Source organism: Nycticebus coucang, chromosome 9 (genome assembly GCF_027406575.1).
Source record: "Nycticebus coucang isolate mNycCou1 chromosome 9, mNycCou1.pri, whole genome shotgun sequence".
Classification (NCBI taxonomy): Eukaryota; Metazoa; Chordata; class Mammalia; order Primates; family Lorisidae; genus Nycticebus; species Nycticebus coucang.
The window spans coordinates 88,938,680-88,959,926 of NC_069788.1; the positions used below are offsets into that span (position 1 = coordinate 88,938,680).

Here is a 21,247-nt window from a genome sequence, read left to right on the forward strand (position 1 = left end):
GTGCTGGCTCCTATTCCATTCTAAAACCAGTTGAAATTCTTTCTGCCTTGACACAAAGAAAGTAAGTTCTTCAGGCTGAGAGTCCAACATCTATACACAGTTGGTGCTTGATAAATGGTTACCACGGCCCCTCCCTGCCAGGGATCTGTTACATACAGAGCAATGTTCACCAAATGATACAGTCTTCCACTCCCAGGAACAGTCATCTCTGAAAAATGGCCTCCCCCTGCTTCTAACCTCCACACTCACATTGTTTGAAGCAGCAGTTCTCAACCTGTGGGTCGTGACCTACAGGAACTGTATTAAAGGGCTGCGGAATTAGGAAGTTGAGAACCACTGGTTTAAAGCCAAATTCCCTGCAACCCGCCTGCTGATGGAGAGGAAGGCTGATTCTCTTGGCTCTTGGCTTTGTAAAGAAAATGATTTTCTGCCTAACTTCACCCCACAGCAATACAGAAAATAAATTGAAATGTAAAAACAGGGAGATGGCTAGCAGATGGGGCAAAATTAGCCTGACTACCACCATCTTGGCTCTGCAGGATGCAGAAACTGACCCTGCTCACTGGAGTATGAAATGACAATATAATAATGAATCCAGATAGGGAGAAGGCAGCTCCTGCCGAAGCCCCTAAGGGGGCCTCCACTTCTGCCCCCAGTGATCCCTGGCTGCTGCTCCCACGGGAGGCTCCTCTCCTCCTGCAGGCTCAGCTCCGAGTCAGTCCTTAGTTTCTTCATTTATTCTCTGTCTCCCCTGCCCAGAGGATGACTTGAGGGTAAACTCTCTCTCCCTCATAGGCACAGATCTGCTCATCAGTGGCCTCCATAGTTCCTTGTTGATTAGTGAGTACCTGGGTTTCCAGTACACAGTACCCTGAACAGGTCAATGGTAAACACTGGCGCATGTGTTTAAATGCCCCAAGAGCCGGCCCTGGCCATTTTTGTTTTTCTCTTGGACTACTCCTTACATAGTTAATGCCATTTTTTTTTGTGTGTGTGGCCTTAGGTGCCCCAGAAAGGGACAGAGGACTCAGCTGGGAGCAGGAGGCTGGGACTTCACGCCCCTAAATCATTCCTCAACCTTGGGCAAACTGTGGGCCCCAAACAAGTTAAGATCCCAGAATTCTCATGAGTAAAAATAAACAGTGGAGGCAAGGATTCGGGCCAGAAAGGCCTGTCTTGGCATTGTCAGTCAGGCCTTAGAGGCCTGGAGGGCTCAGTGGCCCGGGACAGGACTAGGCATCCATCTCCCGGTAACCGGGCTGCTTCTTTCCTCTTCCCAGACCTGGGGTCACATCTCTGGACAGGAAAAGGCTCCCAATAATTGAGAAAAGAGGCCCTTATCCCTATGGCCTCCCACTTTGTAGATTCCTCTAACTTTACCTCCACACCAGTTCGCCCCCTGCTCAGGCCGTGGACGCTTCCCCCGTCGGATCCTCAGGGGTCAGGGGGATGAGCAGGATTTAGGCCTGGTTCCTCCTATGGGGTCTGCCTCCCAACGTGGGCAGGCGGGTGGGAAGGGACCCCCAGGCGACGAGGGGAATTATCTGGACCAGAGAGAGGCACTGGGGACAGCCTGCTGGACCAGGTACTGGGACCGCCAGCCTCACCCCCTAGTTGCGTCACCCGGCCCACAGCCTCCTGAGACATCACAATCTGGGGACCAGGACCCCGCAGCCGCATCACCGCGCGTTTGCAAACAACCAACCAACCAACACCCCAGGGAAAAAAAGAAACCGGCCTGAGCCAGCCTCCCGCCCCGCCCCGCCCCGCCCCACCCCTCGCCCCCCGGGGCTCCGGCCCCCGGATGGGGGAGTGAGCGCGAGCCGGGCGCCCCGCACCCGCCGCCCCGCGCCTGCCCGCTGCCCGCCCGCGGCGGGGGCGGCCCCGACTGCTCCGCCCGCCTGGTCCGCGCCCCGCCCCGCCCACGCCCGCCGCCGCTCCAGCTCCGCGGCGCCCTCGCCGGGTGCGTGCCGCTCGCGCGCCCGCCCGCCCGGTCCCCGCGCCCGCCGCCCGCGCCCGCCCGGCGCCCCGGCCCGCCTGCCCGCGCTTCATGGCTGCGCACGAGTGGGACTGGTTCCAACGCGAAGAGCTCATCGGGCAGATCAGCGACATCCGAGTCCAGAACCTGCAAGGTAACGCTGCCCAGCCTCGCCCGAGGGACGCCCGACCCGGCGCTCGCCGAGCCCGGGGCGCCGCTGCCACACTTGGCAACTCGGGCCGCGCCGCCGGTGCCCCGATCGGACCTCTCTTCTGTCACTTGACTCGGGGTTGGGGTTGAGACACCCGCCCCCAAGTCCCAGCGTGGCCAGATGTACAGTTGCCCGGGGGGGGGGGGGCGGCGGCACATGCGTGTGTGTGTGGGCGCGTGTGTTGAGGAGGGTGCTCGTTTTCCATAGGGGGACGTCACCAACCCCCTCCAGCCGCCGTCGAGAGTTTGGAGAAGTTTGTACGTGGGCTCTTGGGGACGGTGGCGCAGGTCAGGGAGAGGAGGGGAAAGTGCGGCTATGTGTGAGTGTGTGTGTGTGTGTGTGTGTGTGTGTGTGTTCAGGCACTCCCACGTACCTTCAGGCTAGGGGATTGAATAGGGGGGCGGTGCTAGGGGTGGGCTCGGATTGGTGAGGTCAGGAGGGCACCCAGCTCAGACGTGAAGGGAGCTCCCTTCCCCTGCAGGCTCCGACTGGAGGGAGCAGCACGCTGGAACCAAAGCGTCTACCTGGAGGTAGCTGAGACAAGGTGAAAAAGAAACTCTGGTGGCCAGCAATATGTGTGCAACATATGTAGCGTGTTTATCTTTCAAAAGAATTTTATTACTCTGGAAACTTAGAAAGCACAAAAAAAATTGCAAGAAAAAAATCACTCGTAATTGCCCACCCAAACCCACACACCTACCCTCCCCCAAAGAGACCTGCTCTTCATGGAAGTGTATTTCCAGCCTCTTTATAGATGTGGGTTTGCAGATTGGACCGAGTTCCACTTGGCCTCTCTTTACCCTCATTAACCTGTGTAGGTGAAGTTCCTTTAGCTGCTTCCCCTTCAGGCTTGGGTTTCTGGAAGATTTCCAGGTTGAAGGTGGTTGGGAGTAACTTGGGCGGATTTGACCAACAGGTGCCCTGACTTTACTGTAAGAGGGCAGGCAGCCCTAGCAGGCTGGGTGCAGGCTGAACAGTTTAAACATTACATCGGATTGAATGTTTCCTGGGAGCCCAGCTGGACCTGCCCCGCCCATGGGTTGGGCAAGGACGGTGTAGGCAGAGGTGACCTGAAAAGGAGAAGGGAGCCTATTGCAGTGGGCGCTGGAAACTGAATTTGCTCTGGGCTTTTCTGGCCTCTTCTGGCTGTGATTTGTGTCAAAGGAGGAGGATTGGGCTGGCAATGTTGAAAACGATCCCTTTTGATAATGAGCCAAGTGCCTGGATCCTGTTGCTTGAAAAGAGCTGACATGCTATTTGGGGGGTGGGCATTAGTATCTTTTGCTGAGATGCCATCTTGTTTGGGCTGTCAGGGTGTGTGTGGGGCAATCATTGGGTGTTTAATAGGCACATAATAACCAATGCTTGGTGCAGCAATTTCCTGCATTCCTCCAGGATCGGCTCCCAGTTTAGAGGAAACTGACTGTTGTGAAGGGATGCTCAGAAATATCAGCATTAAGTTACAATCGGGACAGTGGAAACAGTGGGGTAAGGCTTCGTGGAACAGGGACGATTGGAGATGGGTCCTGAAGGTTTGGTAAGAGTTCTCTGAGTAGGCTGCTGTGCCTCAGCAAACAGTGAACTGTGCTCACTTTTAGGCAAATGTCAGTTACAATTTGAGTATCAGTGGACTTCGTCATTAAAAAAAATTAACTTTTAAATTAACATGTGGATACAATCATGTATCCACCATCCAGATCAAGAGGAAGATTTCCAGTGCCCTAGATGGTTGTTGCTTGCTCTTTCTTTCCAGTGTGTACACCTCCCCCCCCAGCCAAGGTAACTGTTCTGATCTTTATTACTGAAGATTCGTTTTTTCTCTAAAACTTGGTATAAAATTGAATCATACAGCTTGTACTCTTTTTTGATCTAGTTTTTATGCTCAACATTGTATCAGAGGTTCCTTTGTATTTCCAAGTACTATTCCATTGTATGGATATACCACTGTTTGAATTCATCTGTCAAGGGACCTTTGGGTTGTTTGCAGTTTGAGGTTATTAGGAATGAGCGAATCTTACGTCTTTGGGGGATTATCAGCACCCTGGAGTTGCTGAGTTGGGCTTTGCTGCTTTGCTGAGCATTGCTAAAAAGAGGCTGGGAGTGGAGCTGGGGGCAGGAATCTGTCTTGATTTTCCCTTTGGTTTCTCTATCTCTTGACTGGATGCTTAAGAGACATTTTCCGTAGTGTGTGTCACACTTTATGGGGGCAAGACATGATTGCAAGAGGGACTTTACCTAACAATTGCAATCAGTGTAACTGGCTTATTGTACCCTCAATGAATCCCCAACAATAAAAAAAAAAAAAAAGAGACATTTTCCGTCCTTGCTTCTGTGGCACTCAGAAAGTCCCAACTAGAGGGCCCACTTGGGAAGGCACCCCACACCGAGCTTAGAGCATCTGTCAAAATGAGCTATTGGATGTTGACTGGATCCAGATGTACCTGGACCACCATCCCTGGGAGTCTTGTTCATCTGAATTCAGCATGGCTGGCAGTCACCAGAGGCAGGAGAGCAGGCAGAGTGTTGATTTTGAAGCTGTGTGCTTACTTATAACACAGGTAGTTGAAGTTTTTGTGGTAATGGGAAGCTTGCTATGGTGGGATTTCATGAATCTGTCATAGGATTTTTTCAATCTGTAATCATTGAAGAAGATTCGGCCTCCATCTGCAGGCAGCAGCTGCTATCATGATCAGACATTCTGGTTCTTTGCAGAAAGCTTTGACTCTTTGGGGGTTTGGGGAGGGGTTGGTTCCAGGGTCAGTAATAAGGGGTAGCTTTTAGGTTACAGCCTCTTGGATAATGCATTTCAGGGAAGAGTGATTTGGTAATAGATTTGTATCTGTGTATCTGTCCATATACCTACATGTTTAAGTTGACTTGAAGGTATATTGGCCTCTGCTCAATTGTTCATCCAACGCCTTTATCTATTGTCCTGAACTGCAGGATTCTGGAATCCATGTAATATGATTGTGATGTCAAAGGTCATCCCCCATCCCCCAAGGACTGTTGGAATGAAGACTTCTTGACCTGTCTTTGAGGTCTAGGTGAGCTGGACAAAGATGGGCTCTCTCACGAGGCCTGCTGCTCAACTTCCTGTGTCTGACAGGCAGATGTTCTCTTGGACGTGGTCACCATGGATGGCTCAGGGTTCCTTGGCAGAGCATGGACATCCCTCTGGCCAAAGACTGCCTGTGCCACCCTCACAGGGTTGCTTGCAAGGAAGCGGGGGTGGTCCAAGCTGTTGACCTTTTTGGAGCCTCCATCTGGTGGCCCCCACTTCCTTGGAGCCACGTAGGAAAGCAGGGACTGTATTTTCCAGAATTGAAGTTGGAGGCGGTCTGTTATGAGCCTGTGCCTTTGTTCTCTGCCTGGCAGTGGACTACAAGGGCTGGTGTCCTTCTGATGACAAGGCTGGTTTGGCTGTCCCCTTTCTCTCTTTGTCTTTGCCTTAGGGTTCAGCTGAGTGCTCCACCAGTTCTGTGGACATTTTATTGTTGGGCAAGGAGGGATGCCAAGCTAGAATTTAGAAGAGGATCTTGTTCTTGTAGGAAACTGCCACCACCCAGTTCTCTGTGCAGTTGAGCAAACATGTGCTGTGCACATAACATCTTGCAGACACTGGGGAGTGAAAAGCTGGGTCTGCCTTTAAGAAGCAGATAACCCAACCAGACTGGAGCTTGGATTTTCTGATTCTAGCAATGCAGAGGTCAGTTGTGTTTGGGGCTGTCCTCTGTTCTGGTGCTTTTGGGGTTTGATGTAATTCTTGACCTCATTATTGCCCTGGGACCCAAAATTGGAGGTAGGTTGACTTAGACACAAGGCTGCTCCTATCGCTGTGCTGGGGGAGCTGCAGGGGAGTCTCCATGCCGCTGTCTCAATCCTGCTGGCAGTTGCTCCCTAAGCAGCATTCCCACCCTCAGTCAGAATCTGTCCAAGCCCACAGGACTTGTAAGTAGAGCTGGGATTTGAACCCAGGTCAGACTAACCCCAAGTATCCTGTCAGCTCACTCTATGAGTCATGTGCAGTGGGCATACAGCTAAAGAGACTATTAGCATCAGGCCTGGGAGCTGCAAAGCCCTCTCAGAGGAGGGGTTTTGGGTCTGGACTTTGACTGTACCGATTCTGCAATGCACAGTGTAGAACAGGAGGGAGGCCACTGGACTAGCCTGGAGGCAGGATGGTGCCTGCATGTTTTGCAGGGAGCAGTACTTGCCCATGTGGCCCCATTTTCTCCTTTCGTTCCCCTGGCCGAGGCCCAGGTATAGGTGTTCTCACACATGCTTGGACTCTGCAGTGACTTCTTTATGGCTGGAGCCCTGCCTCACCTCAAGTCCACCCACCACCCAGCCACCCAAACACGTCACTGCTAAAGCCTCCAGCAGGTTTTGGGGCCTTCAGCGGAGCTTCCCATCCTGTGAGTGAAGGGCAGCAGAGTGAGGGCCTGGGCAGCTCCCTAGTGCCCTCCTCCTCAAGATGAGTAATATCATGGCCCACAAATGCCACAGTGAGAAAAAGGCTGGGTTGTACTAGCTCATAAGATGAAGTCCAAGCCACTTGGCCTAGCATTCAGGGTCATCTGTGGCCTGGTGCAGGATACCACTTCTCTCCCACAGCCACTTACCCCTCTCTGCCCCCAGCTCTCCCTTCCTATCTCTCTGTCTTAATCTCCCAATCTTCACACCTTCTGTGTACAAAGCAGTGGGGCATACAACAGTGGGACTGGGTTGCTGCTGTGGCCACTGTTATCTGGCAACCAGAGGAGGGAAGGAACCCAAGGAGAGGAGCCTCTCCTATTTCCATAGCTCTTAGAGGGCATAGCAGGTGCCCTGAAGGTCTCTGTACAAAAGCTAAAAGGGAATCGAATGAAGAGGTTTCACATGCTCAAGCAGCTGCCTGCCAGGGCATTGCCCCTGGGGCTGTGCGCTTGGTTTAAAAGCATGAATTCATCATGTGCAGAGTTCCTTCTGGCTCCACACGGGGCCGTGTCACATGTGGATTTTTCTCAGGGAGCTTTTCCAGGTGGAACATTGTGCAGCTGGGGAGGCCACAGCCAACATGAGGAGGCTGAGGGCCTGACCCTGCTTTGTTGCCCACTTCTTGGGGAATCCTGGGAAATCCCTCTCCCTCAACTTTCCTCAGTTTCTTCATTTGCAAAATAGAGTTGGATTATCAGGGGCTCAGATTCATCCCTGGGAAGGTGGTACAAGGTATGGTGGGCAGAGTGTGCCTACCTAAAGCCACCTGTGCTTTGGTCTCCAGAACATACAGGGGGGATGCCCAGTGTGTGACTCTGGGCTCCGCCAACCACAGCTGCTGCGTCCTGGATTATTTTTACTGTCAATTGCTGGAGACTCATTTCCACCAAGGTCCTGGGTAGAAAAGTTGCTGTGAAAGTACACATAGGTAAATAATTTGCATTCTTGGTGTGTCTCTGGCTGATCAAGCAAGGTAGATTTGACAGTGTTCCCGGGGAGACTTAGTGACCAGGGTGTCCTGTCTCCACCCATGCACGGGAATGTACAGAGGCCAGGTAAAATGGAAGCCCATCTTGTAGATGGTGAGTCAGCAGTGAGGAAAGCCCCGGGTCCAGTTGGCAGTGGACCTAAGACAAGGTCTTGACACAGGATCACGCGTCAGCAGCCACGGTTCGTGATTGGCCTTGACTCCTTCACAACAAACAGCCCAGAGCTGCCTGTGGCCGAGCATTCTCGGTGGGGAGGTGAAACATCTGATCAGATCTATTGCGTTTGGGAAGCAGCCTTTGCCCAAGAGGCCCAGATTTCATGGGCTGCCCTCTCTGACCTGTGGAACACTCCAGCATTTAATTTTTGACTAGAACAGCTAAAATTCCTCCTGCCCAACAAGCCATAGGTCATGCCTGTCCTGCTTCTGAAGGAAGAGAGAAAAATAAAGGAATTGTCTTTCTAGTGGTTGAACCATTAAAAGTGAACTCCCTGTACTCATAGAAACCTTTTTTTTTTTTCAAATTCACCCTTCTCTATGCCTCTTTTTCTTTCTTTTTTTTTAATAGTGGTAGATTGTGTGTGTCACAGAAGGAATTAGAGGTAGCATCAAAAATCATAAGTGTAGCTTAAAAATCGTAAGTGTAGCTTAAAAAACCTTTAATTACTTCTTTACTGGTCTGTCTCCTTTTCTGTTGTTAATTTCTTTTCTGTCAGAATAGGGATTGACAAACTATGGTCTGTAAGCCAAATGTGGCCCACTGACTCTTTTTGAAAATAAAGTTTATTGGAATACAACCATTCCCCGTTTGTTTGCACATTATCTGTGGCTGCTTCACACTACAACAGCAGAGTTGCAGAGTTGAGGCAGAGAAAGAGCCACAAACCCCACAAATATTTACCCCTGGCCCCATATAGAAGAAAGGAATACAGAGACATGGTGGAGAAACTGTTAGTAAAATGCTCTCAACTAAAGGAAAAGGGGCTGTGTGTCTGTGCATGTGTGTGTGTTGAATTTGGGGGTCAGTCCTGTGCATTTGTTAAGTAAGCATTTCTACTAAAGCAGTTGCCCTGTCCTGGAACAGTGGCTTAGGGTGGAGGACCCCGAGATGCCCCATATCCCAGAACTGAGGTGTTACCTTTGACAACCTGCCATGTGCCTCCCACTCTTCCTCCCAATGCTATTCGGCATCTGCTTTTATCCAGACGAAAGCCTGGGTGAGGCTCTGATATCATCTCAACACCTGTAGGACAAGGGATCCCTCTTCTTACCACTAGCAGGATGTGTACTGAATCCAGGGGGCTGGATGCAGCCTGGTGGGGCAGGGGGAAGCCAGTCAGCCTCCCTGCTGAGCAGGATATATGTGCGCTTGTATTTTGGGGAATTTCATTCAGAATGCAGTCATCTGGAAGACTTCCTATAGGAAGGCAATGACTGTATTTTCTAACCCCAGACCCAGAGCACATGACGAGTAGAAAAGGTTCCTGGTGATGACAGGAGGGGACACCTGTCTGTGTAAAGGCCCAGCCTTCTTTTTCAAAAGAGTGACTGTATGTTAGGGTACACTCTGCACCTGCTTTAGAAATGGGTTGACTCACTTGAAACCTGGTCCAATCGATCACATAACATTTACTAAGTCTTCCCAAAATGCTGGGGGCTGGGGGGAGAAGGAAGGGTGAATGGGACAGGAGTTCTTCACATAGAAGGGACACAGGTATCCTGAGCTTGAGATCAGCATGTTGGGACTGAGGATTCTCAGGGTGGGTGCTGCAGGATGTGGGTGTGGGGGGGAGGCCCAATCCAGCCTTAAGGGTGGCAGCATGAGGAGAGGGATGGCTCAGAAAAGTTTTAATTGCAAAGGCAGGGTCTGTGGACCCATGGGGTAGGGGTGGGGTCTTCAGTAGGGTGGAAGCCAGCATTGGCTGGAGAGTGCAGGGAGGTAGGTCCCAGAGGGAGCCACATGCTTGACATTCACCTTTTATTTTTGCTCTTGAGCAGTGTGATCTGCTGTTTCTTGGAGATTATAATCCAGAGCCCCCAAGGCAAGGAAGCACCAAGGAGGTTTGGAGGAATTTACAGAAACCCTGTGGTCATTTTGGTGTTGGCCAGCAAGACCCTGGGCTCCTGCAGAACTGCAGATCTGGGTCTAACCGAAGGACCCTCCGGGCTCTGATGATTGAGTCACACCCACCCCTGTTTCCCTCTCCTGGGGGGGTTCTACATGCAGCCAGGAGCATTTGTGATATTTATATCTCTCTCTTTTTAAAAACTATTTTTAATCCTCTATGGTATGACATACTTAAAAGGCAGTGTTCTGAGCCCTTCCGGCAGAGAACTGGGGCGGCAGGTGGGAAGGGGGCTTGGAGATGACCTGCCAAATTTGGTGGTGAAAGAACTTGAAGCCTCAGATGGCATCATCCTCTTGCCCTTCCTTTGCTTTTGTGTTCATCACTCTTGACCCTAAAGTGGATCTCTCATCTAGGCCTTAACATGCTGCCTCCTTTGCGCAGATCCTTCTTGTTGCTGGATCCACTGTCTTTCTGCCCCCGTGTCTCCACTTCCATCTCAGCTCCTCAGCCTGAAGGTCTTTCAGTGGCCAGGCCTGTCCTCTAACAGACGTCTCTTTGCCCTCAGGAAGAAGCCCTGCTTGTGCTCTGGCTCCCACCGCTCCCGCCCTTCCCTGAATGAACCAGACCCCAGCTGCACCCAGGTGCCTTCCTGTTTTCCCCTTAGGCCACACTCTTTCCCATCTCTGTACCTTTCACGTGGTCTCTGTTGCACAGAATGAACATGACCATGCCCAAAATAGCTCCTTGAACACAGTCTGTCTCCTCCTGGATAGAATTCATAGCCCCTGCCTCTGGACTCCCTGGGGCTTCATAGATGCCCTCTGAGCCCACCCCTGAATAGACCCTGGAATGGAGGGCATGTATCTTTGTTCTACCAGCCCCTAACACAGAGAGGGTCTTAGGAACTGCTGGCCCAGCATACATGAATGAATGAACAAATGCTACCAAGCCTTCATTGCTTCCCTAGAAGAGGCACACCTGGGAGACATTTGCCTGCCTGACAACCCCTTAGGTTTCTATTAGTTTGTTAGAGACCAGGGTTGTGGCAGCAAGCCTAAGCTGAGAGTTCAGAGACCTAGGCTTTGGTCACAGTGCAGCCACCACCTAGCTGTGGAACCTGGGAAGGCTTCTGACAAGGGACTGGAGAGTAAAACTTGAAGGAGAGAGAGGCCTGTGTGTGGGTCAACCACCTCTTTACTTAGGAGGCCAGATGAGGTCCTGGCATCGTGTCACTGTGGTCCCATCTATGGTCTGTGGCGCAGGCATGAAGAGGTGACGTCATAGCATCCCTCCAGCCCTATTGTGTGGACTGTGGAATCTAACATGCTCTGACAACAATAACATCTCCCTTCTAATCCTTGTGTTGAGATATATGAATCCAAGAAATGCTGTTAACCCACAGCAAGTCAAGGCCAGTTGTTTTGGGTAAATAATCTTGTACTTTGTGTGGAAAATCAAAGTTTGTTTAGAAAATAAGAGAACATCATTAAAGCATCAGTTTGTAGACCATTGCCAACATTTGTTTACATCAAATATTGAAAGTCAAGGCTTAGATGTATATTACAAAGGACTTCGATTCCTAGAGAATGGGGAAAACGTTTCTACTCCTGCCTCAGCGTTCCGGTGTTGCTGAGTGACGTCCTGCTTCCTGTTAGCCGCCCAGCCACCCTGTCCCTTCTTGGTTGAGCACAGGGTTAGGGCCACAGTCTTCATTGCTCCTGTTCCATTGTTGTCTCCGTGGTAGGCGAGTGAAACCAGTCATTACCACTGATAACCGCACTCCCAGTTTTTCTCTATTTCTACTTGTCTTTGTAAAAGAAGGATGACGTGCAATCAGGTATCCCCATATATACAGATATACAATGAAGGGGGCCGTGTAGCTGACAAAGCTCCTTACGTGTGAGCATGGCTTCTTCTTTCTTCCTTTTTTTTTGAGACAGTTTCACTTTATCACCCTCGGTAGAGTGCCGGGGGGGTCGCAATCACAGCAACCTCCAGCTCCTGGGCTTAGGCGATTCTCTTGCCTCAGCTTCCCGAGTAGTTGGGACTACAGGTGCCCACCACAATGCCCGGCTTTTATTTGTTGCAGTTTGGCTGGGGCCAGGTTCGAATCCACCACCCTTGGTATATGGGGCCGGCGCCCTACCCACTGAGCCACAGGTGCCGCCCATGGCTTCTTCCTTGCCAGGCTGACTTAGGGATGTGCCTATGTAAGTTACAGAAGATGATTTGGGGTATCACCATCTATACACACATAATAAACAGTACAGGTTGCATAAAAATAGATGAAGTCAAGAATTACCTTTATTGGTTATAGTGTGGGGCATTGATGTTGTGATTTTGGAGTGTGTGTGGGTCTGGGAGGGGTGACCCCAGTGCAGGACACTATGCCAAGTCTTCCAAATAACCCCAATGGTGGACATTATTATCTTTGGAAAACTAAGGCTTAGTGAGATTGTCGTGCATGCCAGGCTGCTGAGCTCATAAGGTTAGAAGCAGGAACCAGAACTAAGGCTGGGAAGATGTAGTGAATCAAGGACGGAGTAGTGAGAGGGGGACTGATGGGTCTTGAATTTGGAGGGCGGGGGAGAGACTTGGGCAGCACTAGATCAAGGACCAGTTGCCACTGGGGAGGGCCACTGACTTGGAACCCAGAAGGAAAACTGGACCCCAACTGGCCCATTTTTGTAGGTTGAGAAGTCAGCCTTGGTAGTGAGCCTTATCAGAATAGATTCAGTGATTCAGCTGTTTTTGTTCATGGTCACTTACATACCAGGTTCCTTGAACCGTAACAAAATAAAGGCTAAATTCTTGACTGATGATTGCTGACTTGGTGATTCCCAGGGGCAGGTCTGAGAGGAGTGGGAATAAGGATGCCACTTGAAAAGGTGGAAGCGATGAAATTGTTACAACTTTGACTAATGGTAGAAGTGACCAGAGACAGCCACGGGACCCATCCTGGGTTGGGTCGTGTCATGACACTGGAGATTACGAAGCACAACCTGCTTCATTGCACCATTTAATTCTGATGTCACCCTCTGGGGGTGGTGTTATATTCCCTCTTTAAAGATACAGACCTTCAGGCTCAGCAGTTTTGCTCTGTCCCACAGCAGACCTGAGGTTTCACTCCACATTCTAGTATCTCTGAGACTTACTCCTGCCCTGTAGATTTGCCAGTGCTTGCTAGAGGCTGGTCTGCAAAAGCTACTCACTTGTCTGTCATGTTCACGTGTGTGGAGCCCTCCCTTGGAGAGCTGGCCTTAGAGCTTGATGCTGATCTAAAACAAACGAGACATGATGCCTTCCCAATCAAAGCCAAGGGCCTTGGGCACCAAGGGCATGACGTTGCTCTGGGTGATGGCCTGCACTGAGTTCTGCGGGCAAGGCCATGAAGTGGTATGTGATGGCTTACATGTGAGGGACGAAGGCACCACAGGACCACAGCAGAGTGGGTGAGGAAGGGAGGAGGAACAGCAGGAATCAGGTAAGTGTTACCATTATAGATCGAGATTGCCCGAGGTGGCTACTGCTGCTGTTAGAGATGACTTGTTTCTTCTTGATTTGCCTCACTGGGTCGGGCACAGGTGCCTCTCCCGTCCAGTGCTGCGTCCCATCCTCATTGTGGTCAGTTGTATTTGTTGAATGCATGAATGTGGAGTCAAGGGAGAGGGTAGACCCTGGGGTCTGGCAGAACTGAGTTTGAGCCTCTTTAGTATTGACTGTCTTTGGGAAACTGTGAGCCCGACCTTGTCTTTTTGGTGAAAAGGGAAGATAATCTTAACTTCTAGTCATTAGAACATTCATTGAAGTCACATGTCATCATCAATGTCTATTTCTCCTTCTTTTGCCTTTTCTTTAAAATTTGTTTGAAAAAGATTGGTTTCCTGTTATTGCTCCATTCTCTGGAGGCTGTTTGCAATTTTTTTTTGGACTGATGATGGGTATATTCCTCTCTCTCTTTAAATAACATGTATGTATTTCTGTATCTTAAGTTTTTTGTTCTAGGCTCTGATTTCTTACCGTGGAAAGTAAAGATGTAAGGTCTTTTCTCTACCTCTTTTAGCCTCAAATCTTTCCTATCTCCCCACCCCCAATTTCCCAGTATATTTTCATTATCATTTTGGCAAGAGCAGTAATTGGGATTTACACTGTTACTCTAGGTCAGTGCTATTCAGAGCTTAGTTGTGTAGTAAATGATGATAACGATGATCACTTTCCTTACCTGCTCTGCTTTTTGTTTTCTTTGGAGTTAAAAATTGGCAGATGATGGTGACATATGTGCCTATTAATTCATTCCCAAACTCTCTGTTGCTCTTCTGGAAAGATCCTTGAGTTGTCTGAGGATATCAGGTAAACTCTCGGAGTTCTCTGTTCTTAAGTCTGGATCCTCTGAACTGCTCCTGTTTGAACTTGTTTCCCTCAACACCTGGAGCTGGGTTGTCATCTGAGCCACTTGTCACCATCACCTGTGGTTCCTCTCACTTCTCTTACACTTCCTGCCTCCTTGTTGTGACTTTATTCTTTCTAGGGTAGCAGTTAGGAAGTGTGAGGCCATTCTCGATCCTTTCTGTGTGGCCTGGAAGTGTACAGGGTCCTCTCTTTGTATCCAGTGTCTTGAGACTTGAAGGTGACCTACTTTGGTGCTTTAGTTCACTCTGCAGATTACTTGGTAAGACCTTTCCATCTTGAAACCATCCCTCATGCCATTGTAGTTCCTGCTCCTTGGTTTTCTCTGACCTTCTAGAACTCCTTCTATTTGGATATCAGCCCTCCTGGACTGATCTGTAATTTTCTTATCTTTTTAAATTTTCCCTTTTGCTTTTTGCTCTGCTTTCTGGGAGAGTCCATCAATGGAATCTATCACATTTTTAATTTGCAAGAACGCCTTCTTATTCTTTAGAGAAGCCTCCTCTCGTTCGTGACTGCAGTATCTTCTCGTACACACCGAGGATGTTAATGACCGACAAGTGCTGGGCTGAACCTTTAGGAGACGTGGGCTGAAACAGCGTGGAGCTGAATCACTAGGTGGGATCCCAGCTCTGCCACTTACCACTTTGTGATTTTGGACAAGTTATTTAACCTGTCTACTTCAGACACCTCATTTGTAAAATAGGAAGAGTAATTTTGATATCTACCTTGAGTGGTGGTGTTTGTCTGAGTTACCAGAGGTGAAGAACTTAGAGCCAGGTGTGCCCATGCTGGATGTGTGGGGATGGGGTATTCCCAACCCCCAGCATAGCTGTATCTATCTCTGCTTTGTTTGGTCTGGAACTTTTGCGTTTGTTTTCTCATATTTGAGAGTTGGGAACTAGAAACGTATGACAGGCACATGGATGGAACTTCTGACCAGAAGCTTCTTTCGGAAGTACCCCTGGGCTGTTTTATGAACCCCTATGCCAGTGTTTTTGGGTCTTTCCTCCTGGGCTGCTCAGATTCCCCATAGATGAATCTTACAGTCTCCTGTCTGCAGTCAACACCAGGCTGCTGGGGTGGGAAGTGGAGGTCTGGGAGTTGCAAGAAGGAAGAGGCTTTAGGCGAGGGGCTCTCTGCATCCAGTATGCATAAACCACTTGATACGCCTGTTTTCAGTATAATTTGCATCAAGATCACCTCAATTTTCTTGCTTTTTTTTTTTTAACCTTCTTTAGAGAATAAACTTCCATTTTTTGTGCCTGATGGGGGAGGGGCATTCACCAGCCTGGAGACGTGGAGAGAAGGAGACATGGATGCCACTGGCTCTTTCATCAGCTCCTCTTGCTACATCTCTGCACCCCAATTCCACATCCAGAGATTCCTGCCCCCACTAATCCCCGGACCTGTGGGACTGTGGGTAGTAAATTGGCTTGGTTTTTGTCTTTTCTTGTTGCCACTCTCCTTGCTGCCATTTCTTGAGTTTGCTAAGTCAGCTTCCGCTGCTCCTTCCTTCTTGCCACCTTCAGGAATTTTGTTGTTGTCTTCCTTTCTGTTCATCCCACTGTTGAGGGTTTATTTTCCACATACACAATAAATACATGAGATAGAATCCTCTTCCTCCAAAAATCACACCATAACAAAGATATTTGTACCAGAATGTTTATTGCAGCCCAATTCATAATTGCTAAGTCATGGAAAAAGCCCAAGTGCCCATCGATCCATGAATGGATTAATAAATTGTGGTATATGTATACCATGGAATATTATGCAGCCTTAGAAAAAGATGGAGACTTTACCTCTTTCATGTTTACATGGATGGAGCTGGAACATATTCTTCTTAGTAAAGTGTCTCAAGAATGGAAGAAAAAGTACCCAATGTACTCACCCTTAATATGAAACTAATGTAGGACCTTCACATGAAAGCTATAACCCAGTTATAACCTAAGAACAGGGAGAAGGGGGACAGGGAGGGGAGGGAGGGGGAAGGTCGGTGGAGGGAGGGGGATTAATGGGATTACACCTGTGGTGCATCTTACAAGGGTATATGTGAATCCTAGTAAATGTGGAATGTAAAGGTCTCAGCAAAATAACTAAGAAAATGCTATGAAAGCTTTGTTAACTAGTGTGATGAAAATGTGTCAAACAATCTATGAACCAAGTGTATGGTGCCCCATGATCATACTAATGTACACAGCTATGATTTAATAAAAATAAAAAAAAAGGAAAAAAACAAAAACAAAACAAAAAAAAGAATCCTCTTCCTCTAGGTTTCATGAGAGCTGGGAGATGGCCTGAGATTAGAAGCCTGCGTTGCGTCTCTCCTCTCCTCTGAGGAGTGCTTCCTTCCTTTGCAAGTGTCTTGGAACAGGCTGGTAGGAAGCTTACAGGTGATTGCTGTGGTCACTCTAGCTTTGAACACTCGCAATTTGAGGAAGCCTGGCAGCTGTGTTCCCTTCCATTTGAACCACTTTCTATCCTGTTGCTGAATGCTGATTACCAGGAGCAGTCAGGGGAATTGCAGTAGGGGTGTCGGTAACACCCACTGGCCGTTTTCTTAGCCACACACTTTGTTTCACCTGCTGGGGTGCCGAGGACTGGGGGTCAGGGACCCAGATGGGGTGCAGCTGTGGAGCCCAGGGACTTCATCCAAGGAACTCACTACCAAGGTACTCCCCAGGCCTCCCCAGGCGTTTAATTTGACACCCAGCGATAACCAACACACCTCTTTGTTATAGCTGTTCTTCTAAAGCTGCAGCCTGTGCTGCACCCGGGGAGCAGTGGGAGGCACTTTGGGGGAGAAAACCCAAACCATGAAGCCGTGGTTTGTTTGGCTTCTGCACTGTTTGGGGCTGGAGCCCTGCCTGCTTGTATAAAACCTTCCCGAGCCCAAAGCCACAGGCTAGCTGGGGGAGAACTGGCTGGTGCCAAGCTTTTAAAGTTAAGCTGTTCTTCATGGCAAGATTAAAGGTTATCCTTTGGGAGCCTCCATCAGATACTGACTTTGTTTGATCTTCTAGAGTTTTGAGTGGGTTGGATTACCCAGAACCGGGGGCTTTGTGGAAATACCCTTTGGAGATTTCAGTAAAGAGCAAATCTCTACTTGACCCTCCAGCCCTTCCAAAATGATGCCTTTTTTTCCCCTTGAATTTCTTATCTAGTAAACATAAAACCAGAGAAAGGACGGTCTGCCTAGCCTGTGGTAGAAAGAGAAGGTGTTTGAAGGCAGGCCCCGATTTGAATTTTAGCTCCTTCACTTTGTATGGGGGACTTTAGCCAAATAATGGGTCCTACTGGCTGTGTTCCTTTCCATTTGGACTATTTTCTGGACTGCTGCTAAATGCTGGTTACCAGGAGCAGTCCAGGGAATTGCAGAGGGGGTGTTGGTCATACTCATGGCTGTTTTCTTAGCCACACATTTGGTTCATCTCCAGCCGGGGCCCCAAGGCCTGGGGGTCACGTGGGACCCACATGGGTCCTTACCTTGTGTTGCATCTCTTCTCTTCACAATGTGACTTGAATAATACTAACAACCTCCCAGGGTTATTTGAAGGATTCAGTGAAGTTGAGGATCTTAAAAATGTACAATAAATAAGGATGTTTTAAAAATTTAAAGTAAAAGAGAAATTTCTTTGGTTTGGTGGTTGATATCTTGGTAGGAGCCCAATTAAAGAGATGAATGAATCGGTCACTTAGTCAACATTTGGGGGTTGTGCTGTGTCATGCAGATTTGGTGTCTACACTCAAGGGTCACGTTGTGGAGAGAACATATCAGGAGTTGGCAAGCCCTATATGAGCTGTCTGGTTGGAGGCCTGGTATTCTTTGGAGATAAGAGAGATCATTGGGGTCGAGTGGTCCAGGAAGGGTTGATAGAGCAGGTCCTTGTGCTAGGTGGGAACTCACAGGCAGGGATTGGCAAGCTGGGCCTGCAGGTGAGTGAGGAGGTTGGTGTGAACCAGGGTACAGAGGCAGGAATATGCTAGGGTGTTCTGGAAGGTGGCAGATCCACTGGGGTGAGCATAGGGCCTAACGATGGGGAGCAGGGGATCCTCACTAATAAGGATGTGACCTCTAGGATCATTTTTCCCTTGTAGCCATTTCACCCTGGAGACGTGGCCTAGGCTGGCTTGAGCCTGGTATTCTTCAATGTGTAAGTTTGTGTAGGGAACTCCTATTTTTGGAGCAGGATGTGAATGGGATATTCTACATGTGGCAGGAGGTTTTAACATCCTTGATTGAGTCTACAAATATCATCATGTGACAATCAAAATTTTCCCCAACCTTTCTACCTGGGAACACAGGCTCTGCCCATTTGAGATCTAGTAAGATAATATGCAAGTGAAGGGAGAAGTTGTGCTTTTCCAAAGACCTAAATCTACTCTCAGTCGCAACAAAGAGTTGTGGGAGCTACATGTGTCTCTCACTCAAAGGACTCTTTGATATGAAGCTCCAGCTTTGAGGCTCTTGGAAAATCAATAGTTGATGTAATAGATGTTCTATGAATTGTGTCCATTATAACTGAATACTCTCCAGTTGTGGGAAGAATCCAATAACAGTGATGCAATAATGCATGACCCTTGTGGATTACTCCATGGAAAATTACTTAATGCATCAGGTGCTGATGTGGCAATTTGTATTTTTATTTTCCAAAATATCATATTGCCTGTTTTCAAGTCAAACCAACCAGACCCCTTCTGTTTCTTGAGTTAACCTGATGTAGCAGCAACTTCCTACAGTATTTATTGAGTGTCTGCTTCATTTAGACTCTTTCCCAGGCACCAGAGACATAGATTCAAGGAAAAGAAACCTAGACACTGCTCCACAGCAGGGAGTCAGTCCTTGTGGTCCCACTGGGATGTAATGATGGCTATGACAGCAGATTGCAGAGAGAATATCTAACTATGGGACCCTATGTCAGATGCCATGGAAAGCCATTCAGAGAAGGTGGTGTTTTATATTGAAATAAAAAGAATACAGGAGAACTAGATAGACGGAAGGAGCAAGAATGTTCAGGGTAGAGGACACAGTTCCATTGTCTTGTGCTGACAAAGGTTGGGTTAGAGGTTGTGTTAGATCTGGAGCACCTGATAGACACTGCACTTACACTCTGCCTGGCTGAAGTTGGTCCCATCCTTGGAGTTGGAGGCAGAGGTCTGGATATCTTTTGTTCAACAAAGCAATAGCCTGGGGCTTAGGCTATTATGAGAGGGTCCAAGATGTTTGTGATTCACTTCCTTTAAAGCAAGCCCCGTCCCAAAGAGGTGCTCGCAGCCATGGATAGTGCACAGTTGGCTCTGATGCCAGCCCGTGGAGTCAGGGTGACTTTTGTTTTACTTATCTGTGTGCTCTAGGGCATTTCAGGGCACTATGGTGCTCAGGCCCTGTGGTCGTATCCTCTCCTCTCCCCCAGCCCAACTTCCCTCTTTCTTTTTTCTGCCCCCTTTTCTGCTCCAGTCCAGATAGATCTGGCTACCACAGAGGAGGGACACTTCCTTCAAGCATCATTTTTCTGCATTAAGAATAATTAAAATGGTGAAAAAGGTTATGACTTTCCATAAGGATGGCAGTATAGTCACCATCTGTCACCACCATGTCCCCATTTATTGAACATCTACTATATGCCAAGAACCCTGTTAGGTATTTACTATTTAATTCTCACAGCAGCATTGTGAATAGGGGAATAGTCCCATTTTTTCAGATGGAGAATTGAGGCTCAAAGAGGTTAAGTACAAAGCCCACGGTCACACAAGCTAGTCGGTGGCAGGGTCAGCATTGGGCCGGGGATCGTTCTCTCCTGAACCACCCTGTACTCTTTCATCTAAGCCTTACCAATCTCTCACCTAAATGGGGTTTGTCTCTGTGAATGACAAGCCTGTGGCTCCTTACTCAGTCCCCGCTTCCAACCTCAGTTTCTTCTGTATTAACTGTGGGGTTAGACCCCTCCCGTCTGTCCATTATAGGAGGCACCAGTCTCGCGTGACTGTGAGGAACTGGTGACCAGTCACATTAAGATGTGCTGTGAGTATAAAACACACACAAAATTGGAGCTCTCATATGAACAAAGACCATAACACATCTCATTAATCATTTTAAAATATCATTGAAATGATATTCCTTTGGCTAGAGTAGTTGAAATAAAATAATATATCATTAAAAGTAATTTCACCTGTCTCTTGACTTCATATGACGTGACTTCTAAGAAATGTGACTTTACTTGGGGGGCTCACATCGTATTTTGATTCTGTAATACTGGGTTAACATACAATTTCTAAGGATCTCTCAGTGCTGAAATTCTCAGACTGCAGAGCTTTGGTTTCTCTTCTTCCTTAACAATGTGGTATTTGGGGCCCAGCACCGTCTTCCGAATTACTTGTCCTGTTTCGTCCCTGATGCTGTCTCCAGTGGTATGCCTACTCTGTCCTCCTTCGTGATCCTGGATCTGCCAGAGGAGAGAACCACACCTGTTCAAGCATCACATGCCATCTTGGATGGAGTATTTTCACCCTTCCGAGTATCACGTATGCCATCTGTAAAATTGCGGTTGAGGGAAGTACATGAGTCACTATGAAAGTTTTGAGACAGACTGTTATGGTCCATTATTTCATTTTGAAGAAACACAGTGGACAGCGAGCATCCTTTCTGGTTCACTCGTGCAAGTTTCAGCTTGCTCAGCTTATTGGTATTGCTGGGAGGGCTTCATTGGTTTCCATCCTCACAGATTTTCTTGATTTCTGTGTGTCTCCAAGCTTTTGTAATGACCCACGTATGACTCTCTTCACAGGAGCCTTAAGATGGCAGGATCTACATAAATTCCCCACACCCAGCAAGAGCTCTGCACACATTCACTCCTCTTTTTAGCATTCTGTAGCTGACACTTGTCACCCTCCGTTGAAAGATGTCAATTGTTTTTGGTGACCCTAATTACTTTAGCAAAGTCCATTGGTGATAACATGTTACAGAGCCAAATCAGCTGTCTCTATTGATGCAGCTGGTGCCACATCAGAGGGGGCGTGCCGTCCTGGCCTGTGCCTGGGGAGGAGGGATATAGATTGGAGGAGGATGTCGATTGGCCGTTGTGCACCTGGTGCAGGGAAATCAGAGGCCTCTGAGCAAA

General features: G+C 48.5%; 1 protein-coding gene across 2 annotated transcripts in view; it reads left to right on the top strand.

Annotated features, from left to right (window-relative positions):
• Positions 1–1,943: 1,943 nt before the first annotated feature.
• CLMN (calmin) overlaps positions 1,944–21,247 on the top strand; it is a 120,482-nt gene continuing 101,178 nt past the window's right edge. For both annotated transcript variants that reach the window (XM_053601609.1, XM_053601610.1), the window contains exon 1: positions 1,944–2,132. In XM_053601609.1, the coding sequence (XP_053457584.1) occupies positions 2,051–2,132 (82 nt within the window). In that variant the 5' untranslated portion in view covers positions 1,944–2,050. The remainder of the gene's footprint in view (positions 2,133–21,247) is intronic.